The sequence below is a fragment of the Sesamum indicum genome, linkage group LG2 (genome assembly GCF_000512975.1).
Source record: "Sesamum indicum cultivar Zhongzhi No. 13 linkage group LG2, S_indicum_v1.0, whole genome shotgun sequence".
Taxonomy (NCBI): Eukaryota; Viridiplantae; Streptophyta; class Magnoliopsida; order Lamiales; family Pedaliaceae; genus Sesamum; species Sesamum indicum.
The window spans coordinates 18,126,344-18,149,621 of record NC_026146.1 but is presented as its reverse complement, the minus strand read 5'-3'; the positions used below and the strand labels follow the sequence as shown (position 1 = coordinate 18,149,621).

Here is a 23,278-nt window from a genome sequence, read left to right as displayed (position 1 = left end):
TCCTTATTCACCACGACTTGTGCGCCTGGTAAGGTTGTAATATAATATTATCTTTTTTCTACAATTTAAAAGGTGTAGTAAATAATTATTACACAAAGGAATTGCAACTTTTGATACCACAGTATGGGGGGTTTGTAAGTTTGGTACTATATTTTTTTCAATTGATCAAGTTTGGTACCATATAAGATGTTTGATTGCATAATACATACCGCCGTAAACTTCTTAGCCTTTTGTCATCTGGCCGTTCAATCTCGAGCTGGGAGAACAAAGAAATTCGAGAGAATTGTATTTTTGTACATGATTCTTTGCACGGTTGGTATCATATTTTTTTAATTGATAAAAAATTATACTATATAAATGATGCTATTTGCACAATAGATAACTCCATTAAGTTTTTAACGAAATGTGCACGTTGCCATTAAACCTGCTATTTTTCCACCCAAATGTCAAGTGAGTTGCACGTGTTGAAGCTAGTGTTAGATTAAAGAGTACTGAAATGGAGTTACTGCTAGGGAAATTAAAAAAAAAACCCGTTCACCCACAAATCAATTTAGGTTAATTTCGGATGATTCTTGCTTAGGGTTAGAGTTCATAGATGGAAAATCGTATCATTTCGGGAATGAATTAAAGGGATAGTTTTTGGTGTTTTTTTCAAGCAGCAACTCTTTTACGCCTCTTAACCTAGGTCAACTCCAACATGTTCGGTTCACGTCACATTTAAACGCCAAAACAACAGGCTTAATGAAGGCCTAACAACCATATCTATGGTATCATTTTCGGGTAACTAAAAATGTATGGTATCAATCATGTAAAGAGCTCCGAATATGGTACAAAAAAGTACAATTCCTTTAATTTTTACCTCCAACTACTTCAAATTTAAAAGCCACATGCAGCGCTAATAGCGGTATGTAATTTGCAAACTGACCCTATTCCTATAATACCAAACTTGATCATTTCAAAAGTATCATGCTAAGGTTGCAAACTGCCCTATATTATAGTATAAAAATTGCAGTACTCTCATTATTACAAGCTACACTTTAAATCCCTAGTAAATGATCAAATTATTTTCTACAGCCTAGAATTGTAATATATAATGGTTAATGCTACAATCTTGGGCATAAGGAAAGACGAATTAATTATTCTTAATATTTACATATTCCTTATAATTATGAATTAGTTAATTGCTATAATTAATTAATACTGCAGTGATAAATATTTTTCATTTAATTTTCAACCCCCAAAAGCAGAATATTTGCAGATTATGCATTTTGGTATTCTTTCCTAACAATTATTATTCCACATCTATATCTTGAAAATATATATTTTTGTCCTTTTCACCTTTCAATTTGATGTACTTATATCTACCGCAAATTGCATTATTAGATTACATTGACTTATATATGACATAATATAAAATATATATACACACCTAATCAATCAATACAAAAAGGAAGCTAGCCAATAATACTATTAAATAAACCAACTCTTCTATATAACTATATTGACTAATTCTACCCAACACAAATAAATCCTTGACAAATAAATAGTAAAATCCTGAAAAATTCTATGGGACTAAAAAGTATAACTTTACAATTTATATATATATATATATTTATAGTCCAAACCGTCCATTTTGAGAATGTTAGCTGTAATTAAGTGGATTATATATTGGGTTGGGGTTGGTAAGCCATTAGTTAAGGGCGATGTCCTGTATATGTGTAACTGTATGCAGACAGGACAGACATCATCATCATCCATAGTCTAACTTCTTATAATTGTTGATCCCATTCCCCGGTGAATTCAGGCAACCTGGGTTAATTAAAATGCTGTTCAGGCAACCGAAATAGTGTTGGGTTATGATAAGTCAATTAAGTCAGCAGCAATTTTTTACGCTACAAACAATTTAATCCCAATTCCCATGGCGGATTGCAGCACCAAACAAGGAGAGCAACGTTAATTAGTTGTGCGTTTGAACAGCACTAAGTAATTTGGGTGTTAGAAAAGCTGATTATATATACTGATATATAATTAAGTAATTAATTGTCCCTTGCCTTAATTGGCTGTCCACACAAAGAGTCTTTGACATGCATTGCATGTTTTCACATTATCTGAGTCTTGAGACCAACCCGTCTCGTTCCTACAACATCCATCAGATGAAACCCATTTCCAAGAACAAATAAACTATGTATCAGGTTTCTAAAGAATGGTTGATATATATATATATATATATATGCGAGTTATAAAGTAAGTTGTTTAATTAAATTATAGGATCATGCCCTTTTCTTTTTATAATAAATATCATTAGCTAAGGGTTCTCGTGTCGTGGTTTGAAGTTGCAGTATCGGCAATAATAATGATAGGTATTACTCTACATGGATCATGACATGTCAAAATATTATCGGATGATACAGTAAAAATATATTACAATATGTAAAAATAGTTAAAATGATAAAAGAATTTAACTATCACAAAATTACTACATAATATTACAAACTAATTTCTTTTATCATATTAAACATTGATAAAATTAATCATAAAAGCGTTAAAAAATTTAAACATAAAAATATTATTGTCAAGTATATAAGCATTTGTATGGGAACTTCAAGACTCATAGTTTAGACTAATATTTAACTCAATTAAAAAAATATTACCCTTATAACATAATTTAACAAAAGTAATACGTACAGATTAATTTCAAATATCACATGTACTTGATAAAAATACAGTAGAGAGAAAGAGAAGATAAAACATTCATTATCACACTTGATAAACATTTACTCTGAGTCTTTTAGTTTTTTGTAAAGGATTTAGTCTTGAGTTTTGAACGACGAAGTTGGTGAATCAAACCAAGAAAAAATAGTTAGATATACCAACTTAGAGTAAAAATTAAAAGCGATTGTAATAATTTCTGGCAAGGGTTAATATACATGCATGGGATATATATTCTGAAACATTTCAAATCCATGTAATTCTCTGTCACCAAAATTCCTTGGGACAATCTTATTAATTTCTTGTTTTCAACTTCTCTTTTTCTAACCACTAAAATTTTATTTTAATTTTTAAAAATATCTATATTTTATTATTAAGTGAGTGAGAGTACTCCTTTTGCGTCTTAATTATTTAATTATGACGTTCCTTTTTTTGTTATAAATTTTAAATTAATCAACTATTTTTTTTACTTGTCCATTTATCATGGGTTTTTCGTAGCTTCTTTTTGGTAGTTATCTTTTTTATTCTTCTTAGTATATAGCTTTTATGCATCTATTGATGATAAAATGGTTGAATACATCGCTAATGACAATTAATGATAAATGCATGCATATGTGATTTAATGACATTAGAGATATATAGCTAGGGAATGTAGAAGTTTGTCATGTTGAATAATCACTTCTTTCAACATCAATTAATATATATATATATATATATATATATATATTCATATATATTCTTTCAGAATGAATTGGCAACATTGTTAATATCAGTTTGATATTTTTAACATTATAACCTAATTAACAGAGACAAAAGTTGATGGTGAGGCTATTTATTTTTTCGCCAAAATTATATATCAACTTCTATTCCTATGTACGATCAAGTTTAAATTTTTTTGACCTTTACATATCAATATTCAATTGAATATAATCAATCACACAATATATATATATATATAATTTAATTAATTATACAAGAAATATATACATAACTTATATTATAAATTTATTATACTTATTATGTAACTGGTTATTTATTACATACAGAACACTCATTCAAATTACAACTTTTGTACGGATTATCATGGGTCCAACTATTGCAAATGCTCCCATAATATTCATCAACACGCACGAAATCAAGCTACAATCGCGAGTGGTGAATTCCAAGAGTTTTGGCGTTTGAAACAAACTCTTGCAGCTCTGCATCAGCTTCAAACTTCTTCATATCCTCTTTACTCAAATTAATCCGTGCCTCTATTCCATCCCCCATCGCGGTATCCATAAAAGCTACCAGATTCTTGTACACCAGCCCGGTCAATGTAACCACCCAAACCGGCTTGCCCCACCCGAAGTCCGCTTTGTACAACGGAACCGGCTTGCCCGAAGTCCGCTTTGTACAACGGATAACCACACAAGCTTGTGAAGTTAAACGTGACCAGCTCGCCTTTAATAGCCTGAGCCATTCTCTCTTTTAGAAAATTCAAATGCTTATCTCCCTGTTGCAGCTGAGCCACGTATTCTCTGTTCACGGCTCTTATGGCTTCCCTTACTTTCTGCAATAGCTCAGAGCCGCTGTCAGCCCCCACGGTTGGCCTGGCAATTGCCAACCGGAATATGTTGCCGAAATGGTACTCAGACAGCGGCGGATCCAGACGAGGTCTAAGGTTTACTGCGTGTAGCACGGTGTAGATCTTGTTTGGGTGTGCTTTCATTTCCATGGCAGATATGAATCGGGTCCATATAAAAGCTGACAGGGCCTCTACCCGGCTTGGCCGCCGTTGTGCGGCTCCGCCGTAGTACCTTTCCTGGAGGGCGGAGATTTTGGAGTTTGGGAATGTAAAGATTTTTGTGACGAGTTCTTCTTTCAGGATTCCTGTACTTGGCTTGAACCCGGCAGTATCCCGCGGCGGGAAAATCTTGTCCCCCTCAAACTTGGGGCCGGGCACGTCATCATAGTTCCCATGTCGTGCGACGGCAGCCCACGTGTTTGCCACCAGGAAGGACGATAATGCATCAGCAATCTTGTGCGATATGACTAGCCCAACTGCAGTCCCACCGCACTGGAAAAAAGTAACTTGAACAGCCACACAAAGATTTTGCACGTCGTCGTCCACCTTGTAGGGTAGAAATTTGTCCATGTTCTTCACGACTGGATTCGTGAGTACTTGTGAAAGACTGCAATTAGCAACAGCCTCGACATAGGGCGACCCTTCATCGTTGCAGTCGACGTATAGATTATCGACAAGGCGGCCTGCCAGGGGATAGAATCTCGACAGGACCTGAGATAAAGACTTCTTTAGATTGTTTGATTTTCCATGGTTGGAAAATTTGGCATCGGCTTGATAGAAGTAGACGACGGGCATGAAAATAGGAGGGGCAATCTGATCAAGAAACGAGAGCTGGTATTTTCGCAGTGATTCCGGGGTTGGAGAAGAGGGCTTGATGATTTCTTGGGAGATCATTTCAATTTCAATCTCCATTGGCTGAAAATCGAATGCTACAGAAACTTTGATTTATTATTATGTTTTCGGAAAATGATGATAATCCCAATATATGGAAACTGGGGTATATATAGCCTGGAGCTAGCTCGGTAGATAGGTGTTGTGTATGATGAGTAGAAGGTGAAGTCATGTAGTATATTTTGCTTGCAAATTGACAATTCCCGTGTGAGGTCATGTACTCCTATATAATATTGTCTGATTGGGATGCAATTCTATATATATAAGTAGCCATTTATACCTTATCCTTCGACTTTCATTTAATGGACGATGATTGAAGCTTTTTCTCAAATGTCAAACCAATTTAACTATCACCTTATCTTCTTTAATTTTATATAAGTTCAAAAGAGTTGAAATTTTCATTATATTCACAACATAATCTTATATATACATCATATTCAACATATAAAAAAAAGAAATTTTATTAAAAAACCAATTTAATAATGTTACAGACTCATCAAGCGATTAACATGAAACAATCAAATTTAAATTTATCATTTTATCCTCCAAAAAGTCAAAATCCGACCATATATATTTGCCCAAAAACAACCAAATTGAACAAAAGTTGAGTTTAGAGATGCTAATATCAAGAAATGAATTTGAGAAATTAAAGTTATTCTAAACAAAAATTTGAGGGACCGAACGTAGCATTCCGAAGTATTAACTATGCTTCTACCACACTCTTTTAGCCATAGTTAATGCAAGAGATTTAGGGCGTTTTTTATCCTCTAACTTTAGTCTTTGTTTTTATTTTAATCTTTTAACTTTTTAGGATTTCAAAATAGTCCTTTAATTTTTTAATTTGCTCAATTCCAAATAATAGTAGTCGAATTTCTGAAAAATGGATGTGGCATTTGAAATTGGGGGAAATGATTTTAGTAGCTAATCCTGTATGACGTGACAATTACATTGCTTTAATAAAAAAATAAAACGTGATATGACAATTACATGAATTTTTGGGTGAAAAGTTACATAATTTATATATAAAAAAGTATATAATTATTTTATATATACACAATTATATATATAAATACATATATATTATATATAATATAGCCACCCAATCTCTAGGTGACCTCGTCATGGCCCAGCATGAAAGGGGCAATAGGTTGCCCAAAAGAGGGGCATCATTAGGTGACGGCAACTCGCATTAGATCTGGCGACCAAAGAAAGGGCGTTGTCGTCGTCGTCGCCCAACTAAGGTGACAGCGGCTAAACCCCCTGCTTTGGTGACGGTGACGCCCCTTTTTCCACTGGGCAATAGTAATTGTTGCCCAGAAGTTGGTGGTGAATGTTGTCGTTGCCATTGAGGCAGCCACGTATATATATTATATATGAAAAAATATTTTTTTAATCTGTTAAGTATGCCCAATTTTAATTTTAATCCTATAAGTATGCCCATTTTTTATTAACTCCAGTAACTTGCAAAATTGATTAGCTTTAGTCCTCCAGTTGATTGAATTTATAATTTGTGCCGGAAAAGTGACATGGCATGACACCTAGATGCGTTTTTGTTGATCTATAATCTTATGTGGCTAAAATTATGATGTGGAAGACAAGTTGGCCATCTTTTGGAGGGAAGAAAGGTGACTTTTCTTCTCTCCAAATTTGCACAAAAGATGACCAATTTGTCTTTCAATTGACTAAGTTTGGTACCATATAAAAGAGTCTCGTACTACTGCCGTTAACTTCTTAACCTTTCATCAAGGGGGCGTTAAATCTGGAGCGTTGGGGGTAGAGGAAATCCGAGAGAATTACTGTTAGGGGATTGGTCAAATTATTTTCCACAACTTAGAAATTAATGTAGTATATAATGGTTAACACTACAATCTTGGGCATAAGGAAAGACAATAAATTATTTTTAATATTTCCATAATCCTTATTACAAATTAGTTAATTGCTAAATTAATATTGTAGTGATAATATATTTCATATTTATTTAGGTAAATTACAATGACCTCCTTTATGGTTAGGCATAATTATGAATACACCTTGTTATTTGAAAAATTATAAATACTCCCTCTGATATTTGATGAGATAATATAATTTTTGGATGGAGGTATGAAATTATCAACTTTGCCCTTTTGTATTTCTTAAAAAAAATCAAACAGATTGGATGAAACATTTAAAAAATTATTCACTTAGTCCATAAAAAAATAAATAAAATTATAATTCTTCGTCCACAAAGGCTTTTTTATCTGTTCACCATAAAAAATAAATAAAATCTTAACAGATTGGGTTAATTATTAGATGGTCACTAAAATCGGAGAGTATTTGCAATATTTCAAATAACAAGGGGTATTCGTAATTATATCAAATCTTAGAAGAGATAATTGTAATTTACCCTTTATTTTGCACCCCAAAAGTATAATATTTGCAGATTAATTATGAATTATATCCTGCAAATGTTGGATTCTTCCTCACAATTATTCAACATCTACACCTTACAAAATATATATTTTTGTCCTTTTCACCTTTCAATTTGATATATTTATATCACCATAAAACCATTTCAAAACGCTTTAACTAAACATATGTTTTCACCATCTACCGTCAAATTGCATTATAAATTACATTGACTTATATATATGACATAATATAAAATACTCACAAAAGCTATCACTCAATTCACACCCAATCAATCTATACAAAAAGGAAGCTAACTACTCAATACTATATATGAAATAAACCAACACTTGTATGTAAATATATTGACTCATTCTACGTACCCAACATCAATAAATCCTTGACAATTAAATATATAGCTACTAAAACCCTCTACAGAATAAATTAGTAAATTTAAGTCATAATATAACATTACTCTATTGGCATAAGATTCTTATGTTTTAAAGAGGAAAAAATCATATCTTCTTTCACTTTTAATTCACAAAAGGTCCCTTCCCATTTTATTGTCGATGCAGTTCTAATTCCAAAAGGGGTTTTCCGGCTAAAAGGGTTTTTATAATTATTAATTAAGATATTTTAAATTTGAAAAATAAATTTACTATATTAATTTTTATAGTATGATGTTAATTTAATATTTTAATTTAAATTATAAAACTTAAATAATTTTATAGTTTTTTCATATTTTTAACTAAACATATTTAAGAAATATTTTATTTTTTGGATAGATGAAAATGTAAAAAAGAAATCACTAAAAACAAATAAAGGATGTACATGTGAAATATATAAATAGTATGAGGGTATTTTAGTAAAAAATTCCTAAAAAAATAAGGTCAAAAGCAGCTAAAAAAAAAATATCCCCAAGCGCACAATGAGCACGTGTAATGCACCTTCCTTAATTACTAACAAAAGGGGTATTTTTTTGCTGAACTTTACAAAATACAAGGGGTTTTAGCCTATTTTAAAAATATATAAGGGGTTTTTAGCTATTTCAACAAAACATAGGGGCATAAACTGCATTTTCGCCCAAAAATATCCTTCTAAAAGTACAAACTCATTATAGGAAAAATTTATTGAGGTATGTGTAATTTTAAGAAAATATTTACAATTAATTAAAGAATAAGATGTATTGATAATAAAAATAAACCTAAAAATAAAATATTTGAAATTTACCCTTTAAAGCAAAAACACCAATAACATGTAAAGAAAAAACATTGGTCGATCATATATTGTCTTCTAGACTTCAAATTAATAAATGTAGAAAATACTAATCCAATTAAAAGGAATAGACATAACACAACAAAGGTAAATAAAACTTTACTTTCAACACATACTTATTTATCTTTATTTTTCTTTCTGTATCTCCAACACTCAAAATATAACATTCAAAACACAAATTCAAACATTTTGTTTGGTTTTGAAAGAAACTCTTGCAGCTCTAAATCAGCTTCAAACTTCTCCATATCCTCTTTCCTCAAATTAATCCATGCCTCTATTCCATTCCCCGTCGCTGTATCAATGAAAGTTACCAGATTCTTGTACACCAGCCCGGCCGACCCCGCCCAAACCGGCTTGCCCCACCCGAAATCCGCTTCGTACAACGGAAACCTACACAAGCTGGTGAAGTTAAACGTGACTAGTTCGCCTTTATTAGCCTGAGCCATTCTCTCCTTAAGGAAATTCAAATGCTTATCCCCCTGCCGCAGCTGAGCCACGTATTCACCGTCCACGGCTCTTATGGCTTCCCTTACTTTCTGCAATAGCTCAGAGCCGCCGTCGACTCCCACAGATGGCATGGCTATTGCCAGCCGGCTTATGTTGCCGAAATGGTACTCAGACAACGGCGGATCCAGGCGAGTTCTAAGGTTTACTGCGTGTAGCACGGTGTAGATCTTGTTCGGGTCTGCTTTCATTTGTGTGGCGGATATGAACCGCGTCCATAAAAAAGCTGACAAGGCCTCCACCCGGCTTGGCCGCCGCTGTGGTAATTCCGCTGCCCCGCCGGAGTATCTTTCCTGGAGGGCGGAGATTCTGGAGGCGGGGAACGTAAAGATTTTCGTGACAAGTTCTTCTTTCACAATTCCTGTACTGGGCTTGAACCCGGCAGCATCCCGCGGCGGGAAAATCTTGGCCCCTTCGAACTTGGGACCGGGCACGTCGTCATAGTTCCCATTTCGTGCAATGGCAGCCCACGTGTTGGCCACCAGGAAGAACGATAATGCATCAGCAATCTTGTGCGATATGAGTAGCCCAACTGCAGTCCCACCACATTGGAAATAAGTAACTTGAACAGCCATGCCAAGATTTTGCACTTCATCCACCTTGTACGGGAGAAATTTGTTCATGTTCTTAGGGATTGGATTCGTGACGACTTGTGAAAGACTGCAATTAGCTACAGCCTCCACGTAGGGCGCCCCCTCGTTGTTGCAGTCGACATATAGATCATCGATGAGTCGGCCTGCCAGGGGATAGAATCTTGACAGGACTTGAGATAAAGACTTCTTTAGATGGTTTGATTTTTCAGGGTTGGAGAATTTGGCATCGGCTGGATAGAAATAAACCAGGGGCATGAAAGTAGGAGGGGCAATCTGATCAAGAAACGAAAGCTGGTATTTTCGCAGTGATTCCGGGGTTGGAGAGGAGGGCTTGATGGTTTCGTTGGAGATCACTTCAATTTCAATCTCCATTGTCTGAAAAAGGGATGCTACAGAAACTTTAATTTATTACTACTTTTTTTCCTTTCTGAAAATGATGAAATCCCAGTATGTGGAAACAGCGTATTTATAGACTGGAGCTGCATGAGATAATTAATGAGAAGGGGTTGTGGATGGCTATGTTTTCAGTATAATTACTGTGAAAATGTGAATGCAGGCAATTGAAATTGAATGTCAAATCCAATATTATATATAGTCTACTTGCAAAATGACAACTCTTGTGTGAAGTCATGAACTATAATATCTGATTGGATCCTTATCCTTCGGCTCTCCGTCTTATGTATTGAAAACATAATTCAAACTTTTGCTAAAATGTTAAACAAATAAAGGGTTTACATCAATATTAATTAAGTGGGAGAGATGATGGAAGACTTTGATTTTTGAACCATCGCCTTTTTTTCCCTCATTATTTTAGTTACATGTAAGTTCACGGAAGTAGTTGGTATGCCTGCAGCTAATAAATTAATTTAGCTACGCATCAACACTATTTGGTGTGATCAGGAATATAAATGTGATATATCAAATTCTATTTTTCATAAATAAATATATAGCGTAATTAGTTTTCAAAAATGGAATATAGCAGATAGTTCAGATTCAAAGATATTTTTCGTCTCATAACTTATGATTTTGATTCCATTGGTTACGGAATTTTTACTTTTTGTCCTATAACTTTAAAAAAAAAAAAAGCATTTTTGGTTAGATGTTTAACGGAACTATGTAATTATTAAGTGCATGGGACTGCAAGTGCTACTTTTTTAAAGTTATGAGACCAAATGTAAAATTCCTATATATACGGGACCAAAAGTGTAAAAGCTCTAATAGCCACGTGCCACACGCGTGGCATGTTCCATTAAAATATATAACGAAAATGTGTTCCTACATGTTGAAATAGAAATATTGGTTATAACTCAAAGTTTGCAATATACTTGCATTGATTTCTTTAATAATAATAATAATATTTCAATTAGAAATATATAAATATATATATATATATATATGCGAGTTATAAAGTAAGTTGTTTAATTAAATTACAGGATCGTACCCATTTCTTTTTATAATATAATAAAAATAAATAAAAGGAATTTTACAGAGTAGCTAAATACCATTACCTAAGGGTTCTCACGTCACACTTTTAAAGTCGCGATATCGATGATAATAATAACAGGTATTATTTTACATGGATCATGACATATTGGAATATTATCGGACGATACGATAAAAATATATTACAATGTTTAAAAATAGTTAAAATAATAAAAGAATTTAACCATCACAAAATTACTACATAGTATTACAAACTAAGTTTTTTTTTAATCATATTAAACATTGATAAAATTAATCATAAAAGCGTTTAAAAAATTTAAACATAAAAATATTACTGTCAAGTATATGATCTTTTTAAGCATTTGTATGGGAACTTCAAGAATCATAGTTTAGACTAATATTTGACTCAATTAAAAAAATATTACCTTGTAGCATAATTTAACAAAAGTAATACAGATGAATTCCAAATATCACATGTACTTTATAAGAATACAGTAGAGAGGAAAGAGAAGATAAAACATTATCACACTTGACAAACATTTACTCTTGAGTCTTTTATTTTTTTTTAAAAGGATTTAGTCTTGAGTTTTGAACGATGAAGTTGGTGAATCAAACCAAGAAAAAAAAGTTAAATGTACCAACTTAGAGAACCGATTGTCATAATTTCTGGCAAGGGTTAATATACATGCATGGGATACATATTCTGAAACATTACGAATCCACGTAATTCTCTGTCACCAAAATTCCTTGGGACAACCTTACTAATTTCTTGTTTTCTCCAGCTGTTTCTTCAAGCATTCACGTTGTTCATTATCGGATGGACACCTGCATGTATCGGCTAATATTATCCGATATCCCTGATACTTTGAACTATGATTATATCTAGATTTCTGCTATTTCTCTATTTGCCAGGGGAAAAAGTTTTGTATTTATTTAGTAAAGAATAATCTTATCATTCACTTAGTACGAGGAGAAAAAGTAAAGGAGCGTCAATGATACATAATACTTTTAATTCAATTAAATATATAATGAGAGAATTCTCTTGGCTATGAGGAAATTTAAGTGATTCCCAATTTCTTAGTTCATGACCTAACAGAACATGTTTGGTCCACTTATGCAGATTTCCAATTTGATTTGTTGGTTTTGTGGGCTTTGTGGAGTTGTTTGTAATGGAGTTTTCTTGAGTAAAAAAGGAAACGGAACAAGTAGAGCAGCCCACTTAGTTAATTTTTGGAGAATAAATTCAATTCTAACTTAAATTATCAAAAGGAAAATTCTAACTTATTATACATTTTAAATTGAATTTTTTATTATAAAATGAATATTCTTACTACAAACTTTTTTTTTCGTTTGGATCCAGTTAATTGAAATTTAATTATTTAAAACTTGTATTTATATACAAATATAGGTTGTAATGTCACAATAAAGGTTTTTCAATTTAATGTCACAATATATTTTGCAATGAATTCTTTTGGTATGTTTTATATTATTTTTTCCAAAATTTTCAGCTATGAGAATTTAGCAAGTCTTTTTCAATTTTTTTTACTAAAGCCAACTAGGAATTTTGCAACATGAAATTTTATTTCTAATTGTAACAATGAAATATTCCCTTTTTAATGTTAATTGTGAAATTACAAAAACTTGAAATTCTTATTGCTAAATTTATTGGTGATCACCAATTGTAATTTTTGTAACTATTGACATAATTTTTTATAGTGTAGGTAGAGAAATTATGATGAAATTTGAATTTCAATTATATTTTATGGAAACAAGACCGATATCGTTCTACAGTTTTGATATCAATTAAATGTGTCGAAAATTTGTAAATATTGTGGTCCTGCACAAGAAGCCAAATAAAGAGAATTACCTAAAATTGTTGATGACGAGGCTATTTAACTTTTCGCCAAACATTATGTATAAACTTTTATTTTTACTTTTCATTTGAATTTTTTTTATTAATATATATTAAGTTTGACTGAACGCAATTAATATATACATTACTTATATAACAAATATATTACTCTTTTGGTCTACAAAACTATTTAAATTATTGAAATTATCATTGTTGCACAAGTACGTACAACTATGGCAAACGCTCCCCTAATATTCATTAACACGCATAAAATCAAGATCAAGTTACAATCTCTGAGTTGCCAAATTCCAAAGTTTTAGGTATTGGAAAGAAACTCTTGTAGCTGTGAGTCAGCTTCAAACTTCCCCATATCCTCTTTCCTCAAATTAATCCGTGCCTCTATTCTATCCCCCGTCGCTGTATCCGTAAAAAATACCGATTCTTGTACAACATCTCCACCCAAACCGGCTTGCCCCAGCCGAAATCCGCTTCGTACAACGGATACCAACACAAGCTTGTGAAGGTAAACGCGACCAGCTCGCCTTTATTAGCCTGAGCCATTCTCTCTGTAATGAAATCAGATGCTTATCCCCCTGCCTCAGCTGAGCCACGTATTCTCCATTCATGGCTCTTATGGCTTCCCTTACTTTCCGCAATAGCTCAGACCTGCCGTCCGCTTCAATGGTTTGCATGGCTATTGCCAGCCAGCTTGTGTTGCCAAAATGGTACTCAGATAGCGATGGATCCAGACGTGGTCTAAGGTTTACTGTATAGTGCACGGTGTAGATCTTATTCGGGTCTGCTTTCGTCATTTCCATGGCGGATATGAACCGGGTCCATATAAAAGCCGACAGGGCCTCCACCCAGCTTGGCTGCCTTTGCAGGAACTCGGTGGCCCCACCCGAGTACTTTTCCTGGAGGGCGGAGATTTTGGAGGCAGAGAATATTAATATTTTTGTGGCTAGGTAGGTATATTTTTTCAAACCATAAATACTCTACTTGTAATTACACTATTCTTAAAAGAGGAGAGTGTAATTATCCCTAGTAATTTAGTATATTTGTTAAGCATGAAAGTTTGTAAGTACATCATATATATATATTTAAAATATGTAGTTGATGTGTATATATAAAATATAACATAAAAAACATAAATTATTATAAAAAAAAATAGGTGATATAATTTATTAATACAATATTAACAATAAGTACTTATATATGAAAAATATTTTTTTAAGAAAAAAATTATTTAATTCGAAATTAGAGAAAGAGGAAAAATAAAGACAATAACCTTATAAAAAAGTTGCTATTCTTTCGCAAAACATTATATATCAAATTTTATTTTTATGGTACACTTGAATTTTTTTTTATTTATATCAGATATGACCCAAAATAATTAATCACATAACAAATGTGATGTATATTAATTACTTGACAAATATATTATACATATTAAATAATTAATTATTTATATCAAACTACAATTTTTTATACAGACTATCGTTGTTCCAGAAGTACGTACAACTATTGCAACTACTTCCATAATATTCATCAACACGCATGAAATCAAGCTACAATCTGCGAGTTGTGAATTCCAAGGCTCTTGGCTTTTAAAGAAACTCTTGCAGCTCTAAATCAGCTTCAAACTTCTCCATATCCTCTTTCTTCAAATTAATCCATGCCTCTATTCCATTCCCCGCCGCTGTATCAATGAAAGTTACCAGATTCTTGTACACCAGCCCGGCTGACCCCACCCAAACTGGCTTTCCCCACCCGAAATCCGCTTCGTACAACGGAAACCTACACAAGCTGGTGAAGTTAAACGTGACCAGTTCGCCTTTATTAGCCTGAGCCATTCTCTCCTTAAGAAAATTCAAATGCTTATCCCCCTGCCGCAGCTGAGCCACGTATTCACCGTCCACGGCCCTTATGGCTTCCCTTACTTTCTGCAATAGCTCAGAGCCGCCGTCGACTCCCACAGATGGCATGGCTATTGCCAGCCGGCTTATGTTGCCGAAATGGTACTCAGACAACGGCGGATCCAGGCGAGTTCTAAGGTTTACTGCATGGTGCACAGTGTAGATCTTGTTCGGGTCTGCTTTCATTTGTGTGGCGGATATGAATCGGGTCCATATAAAAGCTGACAAGGCCTCCACCCGGCTTGGCCGCCGTTGTGGTAATTCCGCGGTCCCGCCAGAGTATCTTTCCTGGAGGGCGGAGATTTTGGAGGCGGGGAACGTAAAGATTTTGGTGACAAGTTGTTCTTTCACAATTCCTGTACTTGGCTTGAACCCGGCAGCATCCCGCGGCGGGAAAATCTTGGCCCCCTCGAACTTGGGGCTGGGCACGTCGTCATAGTTCCCATTTCGTGCAACAGCAGCCCACGTGTTGGCCACCAGGAATAACGATAATGCATCAGCAATCTTGTGCGATATGAGTACCCCAACTGCAGTCCCACCGCACTGGAAATAAGTAACTTGAACAGCCATGCCAAGATTTTGCACTTCATCCACCTTGTACGGGAGAAATTTGTCCATGTTCTTAGGGATTGGATTCGTGACGACTTGTGAAAGACTGCAATTAGCTACAGCCTCGACGTAGGGCGCCCCCTCATCGTTGCAGTCGACATATAGATCATCAATGAGTTGGCCTGCCAGGGGATAGAATCTTGACAATACTTGAGATAAAGACTTCTTTAGATGGTTTGATTTTTCAGGGCTGGAGAATTTGGCATCGGCTGGGTAGAAATAAACCAGGGGCATGAAAATAGGAGGGGCAATCTGATCAAGAAACGAAAGCTGGTATTTTCGCAGTGATTCCGGGGTTGGAGAGGAGGGCTTGATGGTTTCGTTGGAGACCACTTCAATTTCAATCTCCATTGTCTGGTAGAAATAAACCAGGGGCATGAAAATAGGAGGGGCAATCTGATCAAGAAACGAAAGCTGGTATTTTCGCAGTGATTCCGGGGTTGGAGAGGAGGGCTTGATGGTTTCGTTGGAGACCACTTCAATTTCAATCTCCATTGTCTGAAAAAGGGATGCTACAGAAACTTTGATTTATTATTTTTTTTTTTCGTTTCTGGAAATGATGATAATCCCAGTATGTGGAAAGTGGGTATATATAGACTGGAGCTGCATGAGATAATTAGTGAGAAGGGGTTGTGGATAGCTATGTTTTCAGTAAAATTACTGTGAAAATGTGAATGCAGGCAATTGAAATTGTATGGGAAGTCCAATGTTATATATAGTCTAGTTGCAAAGTGACAACTCCTGTGTGAAGTCATAAACTATAATGTCTGATTGGGATCCTTATCCTTTGGCTCTCCGTCTTGCATTAATTTATGTATTGAAAATATAATTCAAACTTTTGCTAAAATGTCAAACTAATAATGTTTACATCAATATTAATTAAGTGGGAGAGATGATGGAAGACTTTGATTTTTGAACCATCGCCTTTTTTTCCCTCATTATTTTAGTTATATATAAGTTGGTATGCATGCAGTTAATGAATTAATTTAGCTAAGCATCAACACTATTTCGTGTGATCAGGAATATAAATGTGATCTATCAAATTCTATTTTTCATAAATAATTATATAGCGTAATTAGTTTTCAAAAATAAAATATAGCATATAGTTTAGATTCAAAGACATTTTTCATCCCATAACTCAAGGTCTTTTAATTTTTTAATTCCATTGGTTACGAAATTTTAACTTTTGTCCTGTAATTTTTTTTAAAAAAAATAGCACTTTTAGTCCCATTACACCTTCTCGTTAGTGCTACTTTTTGAAAGTTAAGAATCATGTAATATATGGGACTAAAAGTGTAAATGCTCTAACAACCATGTGTCATGTTCTATTAAAATATATAATGAAAATGTGTCATGGAACCAAAAGAACTACTTTTTAAAAATTACGGGACCAAAAGTGAGAATTTTGTAACCAATAGAATCAAAAGTGAAAAACCCTAAGTTACAGGAGGAAAACTGAAAGACTATAGTATCTCTATAACTCAAAATACAAATTCAATGAAGCACTAGTATCTCTATAATTATACAGCTAAAATTTCCAATTCAAGTAATGAATTGTCTACTCAATAAATATAGCTAATTAGCTTAAATATATACATAAGCATATCCAGCCAAACCAATTTCATGCAATGACATTAACCATGAAATATTCATTTTGTAATTACCACAAAATTGCGACACCACTCATATCACAATCATACATCAACCCACTGGAAAATATCCAAAATCATTGCTTATTTTTATAGGACCGAACTTACCCTAACTAAAATGCATCAATCAATAATTTTGTTGATCATTATCATCTCAATCAACATGGTATAATGTAGAATACAAAATACTCGGTGAATGTAATAGTTACATGCGTCAATGAACACCCGAAGGCGGGAATTTACAATGAAAGCCCCGTAGCTAATCATGGCTAAGGAGGACAAAATAAGAATGAAAGTGACATTATACTTCATAATAATAAATGATGAAATAAAATTGTTCTCAATTGGGTGCACCTAATATTTGGTCGTGTTACATTTTCTAAATCGGTCATTATTTGATCTGAAAGTTAATAATTATGTATACTAAGTTACTACTCAACGCGTGAATTGGAAAATTATTGAGGAATGATGCGCTGAATAATTGTATAATTATGATTTTTTTTTCCTGATATAGATGATGATCAAAATCGCCTAGTGCGTTTGGCGGCTTTCCAACTAACATAAATTGATGATTTTCAAACTTTTAACAGTTGAAATTGCTTTTATTTTTATTTTTTTTTCTTTCCTTTTGTGGGAGTGCAATCATGATCTGAAGGGGAAGACCCCCTTTTGCCAAGAAAATTTTGATCTTACTTAGTTGGGTTCTTTTCAAGTAAAACACGCTTTTATTCTATTTTCTTTTACGCGTATCCATCATATTATTTTATTTTTAAAATGAATACACCAATGCACGTCTAAATCCTAATTCGAATATTTCTTAAAAAATTTTGAGCTCAAATCATTAAACTATCGTCTGAAAGGCTTGTACGGGTATATAATTGAATAATCCAAAGTCAAAAAATAAAACTAATTTCTCATATACGGATAATTTAGTATATTGATAGGATTATTTAATTTGGAATAAAGAGATAGAGGGTGAAATTAATTTCAAGAACTATTGTAAGTTAAATATATATATTATTTTATTTCAATTAATTTCTATTTTTCTTGAAGTTTTTCAACAAAATTGCTTCATGTCCAATTAAGGTTCGAAGTTGAGGAAACGTAGGTGCCCCACGTAATTAAATTGAATTTTTGATGTGATGAATTTTATGTCCACGATTCATACTCTAAAATAGAGCAAAATAATACGAATTAAATAAGATTTGAAGTTGTTTTTCATTTGTTTTTGTTTTCTTATATACATATGCGTGCAATATGTTTGCCTGCCGACACTTCCTCAACTTCATGTTTGGTAAATCACATACAAACTCAAGGAAGAAAATATTATTAAATTAGTGGTCAAATATTAAATGAACATTTCAAAATTATCACTATAAAATTATATTTGAGTGATGAATTTATTGATGACAAATTGGTTTAAAATCTCACTAATGATTATATATATATATATATTAGTGATACATCTGAAATGATTTAAAAACAATACAAATATAGTGATAAATATATGTATATATATTTTATCATTAGATTAATGTTACCAAATATGTGTTATTAATTGTTTATAATTACAATTTTATATAAATTTCTTTTTAGTGTTAATTATATTAATTGTTTTTATGCTGTTATTTAATATTAATGGAGAGTGATGGTCCTTATCAATATCTTAGCTAGTTAATTAATAGAATAGAGACTACTGGCGGAAGTATCTGCTATTTGTCTGCATCAACTCAATTAATATCCTTTAATGCAATCATTAATTACCTCTCTTAATATTCCACTTCATACCATTTCTTCTAAACCCACAAAAAGAAAAAAAAGAAAGAAAAAATAGCCGCAATCAAGGGAATTATTTTAAAAGAAAAAAGTTTGGAGTGAATCGTAAAATTATAATTATAAAGGACAATAACCTTAGATTTAATAATTCCTTTAGTGGCTATTAATTGGCCCGGAGAAAATTAGATATATTTATATTAATCAATGTAATATGATTAAAAATAAATAGATCCGAGTAATTGGCAAGGGGGGACAGGGGGCGATGGCCCAAATGAACCTCCCCAAATCAAATTATTCAGATTTTTCAAGTGTTTGAATAAAATAATTTTTTTTATAATGTTAAAAGTGCAGGTCAACTCCGTATATATAAGACTTTTGAGGTATTATGATTTAACAAGATCAAAGTCAAGATAATTATGTCATTAATCGTGCGATAATTATCTTAAGAAGGAATATTTGTTGTTAATTCTGATCAAGTACTACGATTAATCATCAGCAAGACAGTGAACTAAAGTACATGGAACTGGAAGCTGTACAAGTTTGTTCAAACTCCACGTACTAATTATGCTCATAAGCATATAAAATATATATTAAGACACATACGCAGCTAATCATAATTAAACTAAAAAAAAACTCAAAAGAATCACATAAAGATTTGATACACAGAACGTAAACACAAACAAGTTTCATTATAAAAAAAGGTGAGTAATTATTCCCATTAGCAGAATCAAAAGTTGCAAGAAAAACAATTAAAATAGAGAAACAAACATTAATGAGTGAAGAGTTGCCCCCCATGAATGAAGCTGCCTTGTTGTAAATCTTTTGTTCTTTGCACTTTCTGCAAAAATTCAGTGGGAGCAGACTTTGTGGGATAATTTAAAAACATGTCAACGACAACGACACACGTCTGTTTCTAGCAGCAGCAGTCGATGTACCTTAACAGTGGCTACTTTCAATCATTAGTGCAAACTATGTAACGATCCTGCACTGATTAGTTGAATATTAATGTAGTAACATAGAACTACACAATTATTCCTTTTGTTATAAAGCATGATGTTTTGTCTTTTTTTCATAAAAAAGACTCAATTATGGCTTCTGCTGATAAAGAAATCAGTAGTTTGATCTGTGCATTAGCTGGAAGAATCTTGGTTCCAATATAAAGCAGCCCCTTTTCTTTTGGTTTCTTTGCTGCGGCAAACAATACTCTTCATGAATGAATATATAGACCCTAACTTTTGCATGCTAAAAGATAATTCTTTTCTGCATTCTTGGTTATAACATTGTAATAAAATTTGCAAGTATTCTCAACTACTGAACGGGATTTTGGTCATGGGAAGGCAACCTTGTTGCGAGAAGGTTGGACTAAGACGCGGTCCATGGACGATGGAAGAAGATTCTAAGCTCATGAACTTCATCCTCAACAATGGAATACAATGCTGGCGGCTCGTCCCAAAACTTGCAGGTGTGCTATATATATATCTTCTATGTCCTAACAGATGAAAATTCTACTTCATGTTTGTGCAAATTTACATATGAAAGGTGTGATGTATGACAATTTAAGGCATGTAATTTTGTAGGCTTGATGAGATGTGGAAAGAGTTGTCGACTGAGGTGGATAAATTACCTAAGGCCAGACCTTAAGAGAGGCGCATTGACAGAAGCAGAGGAAGATATGATCATTGAACTTCATTCTCGACTGGGCAACAGGTAAACCAGCATCGATCATACCTATAATTCTTCGTTTTCTTGGTTCTAACTCATTTCCGGATATAATTTCTTGACAATGTTGTATCCTGGTATGTATCAGGTGGTCTAAGATAGCTGCACATTTTCCAGGACGGACTGACAACGAAATAAAGAACCATTGGAATACAAGGATCAAGAAGAAGATGAAACTCATGGGGTTAGACCCGACGACCCACAAGCCGATTGAGCAGAACACTCAATATTCTGCCGCAGAAAGTGAAGAAATCCATCAGAAGGTGGAATTTCATCAAGAACCTGTCTCATTCTCACAAATGCAAGAAAACACAGAAGGGTCGGCACCGATTTGTGGCTCAAATCAAGACAGAAGTAATTCTTGTACCAAGATTTTTGATATGGAGTCTTCAGTTCTGTTCCAAAACAAAGAGCCTGTGGGGAATTTTCCCATGGATCTGTACCAGAATTGGATGGATAGCCCCTTTGTCTGGGATGGTTTCAGCTGCTTGGAGGGCAGCTTTCCATGAGAAATTCAAGGAAAATGGTTCTTGGGTGTAAAGTTCAAACAATGTTATCCATATTGTCAACTTTTTGAGTTCACATGCCTCCTATTTTGAGTGAGACAATTTAAAATTTATCATAGGTTCTTTTTCCTCAATGTCCTGGCCGGGAAGCAATGCTAGAGACTAATGTCTCATGTCAATTAAAAACAACATTTATTACTGGAAATGAAATTCCATCACAAAATAAAAGCAAAAATTGAAAATATTTTTTTTTATGCAGATTAGTATTATGAAAATTTAGATAAATATACATGCATAAAGTATAAACTCATAACGAATTTCAATAATGTAATAAAAAACAACGAAAACGATGTCGTATAAAGTCCTCCTTTGAAATAATTCCCAGCATGTTCACAATCCTCATCCACAGGTATATACCAAGAACTTCTGGAGAAGTCCAGAAAGTGAATCAACGCTACTCCATCCCTTCCAGAACTGTCCAAATTTCCCTTTAAATGCTGAAGCCAACTCTCTGTATCTCATACAGTCAAGGACAGCAATCTGAAATTCACCCTGTAACAAAAAGCTTATTGTTGAAGCTCTGAGGAGAAGAAGAAAGATGTCACACTGTTTATCAAACTTGTCAATTTCCTACCCCATCTCATCCCAAACTGCCCTTTTTCCTCACAATCCCAGTCCTTTCCAATCAAGATCTTCCCACTTCTTGAGGACTCCAATTTCTGACAGGAATTGGGCCCAGAATGTAGTCAGAGCTATGGCAGCCGAAGGCAGGGATAACCTCGATCATCTTCAAAGACCAACCAAGCAGCAGCCGAGGAAAAGATCAGCGCCAGTTGCCCCGACAGGTATGAATATTCGATCAACAGTTTCTTTATGTAAATTTCCATTTTCTTTCTCTTTGTTTAAAATAGCTTACTTTTAGCTTTATCCAGGTTTATGGGACAGGTTTCCAACAGCTAGGACAGTGCAGCAAATGATGGAAACAATGGAAAGAATGATGGAGGACCCTTTTGCCTATAGCGGCGGATGGCCGTCGCCGTTGCCTCCAGCAGATAGTGTAGGTTACAGCAGGGGAAGAACACCCTGGGAGATCAAGGAAGCTGAAACAGAATACAAGATGAGGTTCGATATGCCTGGAATGACTAAAGAAGACGTGAAGGTTTGGGTTGAGGAGAAAATGTTAGTGGTTAAGGCTGAGAAATCGCCCCAGAAAGGGAGTGAAAATGAGGAAGAAAATGGTGAGGATTGGTCTCCTAAGAGCTATGGGAGGTACAGTAGTAGAATTGCTTTGCCTGAGAATGTCCAGTTTGAGAAAATTAAGGCTGAGGTTAAGGATGGTGTCTTGTACATAACCATACCAAAGGCAAGTAGCAGTGCCAAGATTTTTGATATCAATGTTGAATGAGAAGTTATAAAGAGAATGTAAATGATGTATCATATATATAAAGTTTTTCAATTTTAGAATGTGATTTTCTTGTATGTTTGAGTTCATTACATTTCAAGGGGAAAGGTTTCTGTATAACTATGAAATCTCTATGGCATGTCTATTATTACAATTAATACATCATTGCACCTGTCTTTAGTTGACAGCTCATGGGATAAATACACAGGTCGAATTGTCACTTAGTGTCTTCTAGCCAGAAATCAAGTATGCTAATCTTATTGAAATGTTGTTTACTGTAAGGAGTGGAAATTTGGTTCAGCAACAGGGCACGTCAGATGCCAATTTTCATTTCAATGGGGTTTCCAGATGGTTGAGTCCTGAAAAGACCATCTTTGTGAATTTGAGTAGTTAATCCGGTCCAATATGTTGGCAACTCGATATTAAAGTTTAATGTCTGAATCACAGAGCTGATACCTTTGTTGGGATTAATGTTACAGATG

At 33.8% G+C, this 23,278-nt stretch overlaps 5 protein-coding genes and 1 pseudogene across 8 annotated transcripts; 2 read left to right on the top strand and 4 right to left on the bottom strand.

The window, feature by feature from the left end:
- Positions 3,741 to 5,229, bottom strand: LOC105156786 (vinorine synthase). Its single transcript, XM_020692058.1, has 2 exons — positions 4,094 to 5,229; positions 3,741 to 4,059 (listed from the first exon to the last, which is right to left on the bottom strand). The coding sequence occupies exons 1-2, from the start codon at positions 5,186 to 5,188 to the stop codon at positions 3,850 to 3,852; spliced, it is 1,305 nt and encodes a 434-aa protein (XP_020547717.1). The 5' UTR covers positions 5,189 to 5,229; the 3' UTR covers positions 3,741 to 3,849.
- LOC105156785 (vinorine synthase-like) lies at positions 8,866 to 10,383 on the bottom strand. Its single transcript, XM_011073002.2, has one exon. It carries the CDS (start codon positions 10,294 to 10,296, stop codon positions 8,995 to 8,997), a length of 1,302 nt encoding a protein of 433 aa, XP_011071304.1. The 5' UTR covers positions 10,297 to 10,383; the 3' UTR covers positions 8,866 to 8,994.
- On the bottom strand, positions 13,468 to 14,202 carry LOC110011602 (annotated as a pseudogene).
- On the bottom strand, positions 14,669 to 16,445 carry LOC105156673 (vinorine synthase-like). Of its 4 annotated transcripts, none has more exons than XM_011072879.2 (2): positions 16,102 to 16,445; positions 14,669 to 15,957 (listed from the first exon to the last, which is right to left on the bottom strand). In XM_011072879.2, exons 1-2 carry the CDS (start codon positions 16,237 to 16,239, stop codon positions 14,827 to 14,829), a joined length of 1,269 nt encoding a protein of 422 aa, XP_011071181.1. In that variant the 5' UTR covers positions 16,240 to 16,445; the 3' UTR covers positions 14,669 to 14,826. The 4 variants fall into 4 exon arrangements, with proteins under 4 accessions (XP_011071181.1, XP_020547708.1, XP_011071182.1 ...); XM_020692049.1 differs by having other exon boundaries at positions 14,669 to 15,969; positions 16,114 to 16,445; XM_011072880.2 differs by having other exon boundaries at positions 14,669 to 16,074; positions 16,219 to 16,444.
- Positions 20,366 to 21,488, top strand: LOC105156672 (protein ODORANT1). Its single transcript, XM_011072878.2, has 3 exons — positions 20,366 to 20,631; positions 20,747 to 20,876; positions 20,977 to 21,488. The coding sequence occupies exons 1-3, from the start codon at positions 20,499 to 20,501 to the stop codon at positions 21,395 to 21,397; spliced, it is 684 nt and encodes a 227-aa protein (XP_011071180.1). The 5' UTR covers positions 20,366 to 20,498; the 3' UTR covers positions 21,398 to 21,488.
- LOC105156671 (small heat shock protein, chloroplastic-like) lies at positions 21,799 to 22,924 on the top strand. The gene is made up of 2 exons (XM_011072877.2): positions 21,799 to 22,239; positions 22,327 to 22,924. The coding sequence occupies exons 1-2, from the start codon at positions 21,993 to 21,995 to the stop codon at positions 22,797 to 22,799; spliced, it is 720 nt and encodes a 239-aa protein (XP_011071179.1). The 5' UTR covers positions 21,799 to 21,992; the 3' UTR covers positions 22,800 to 22,924.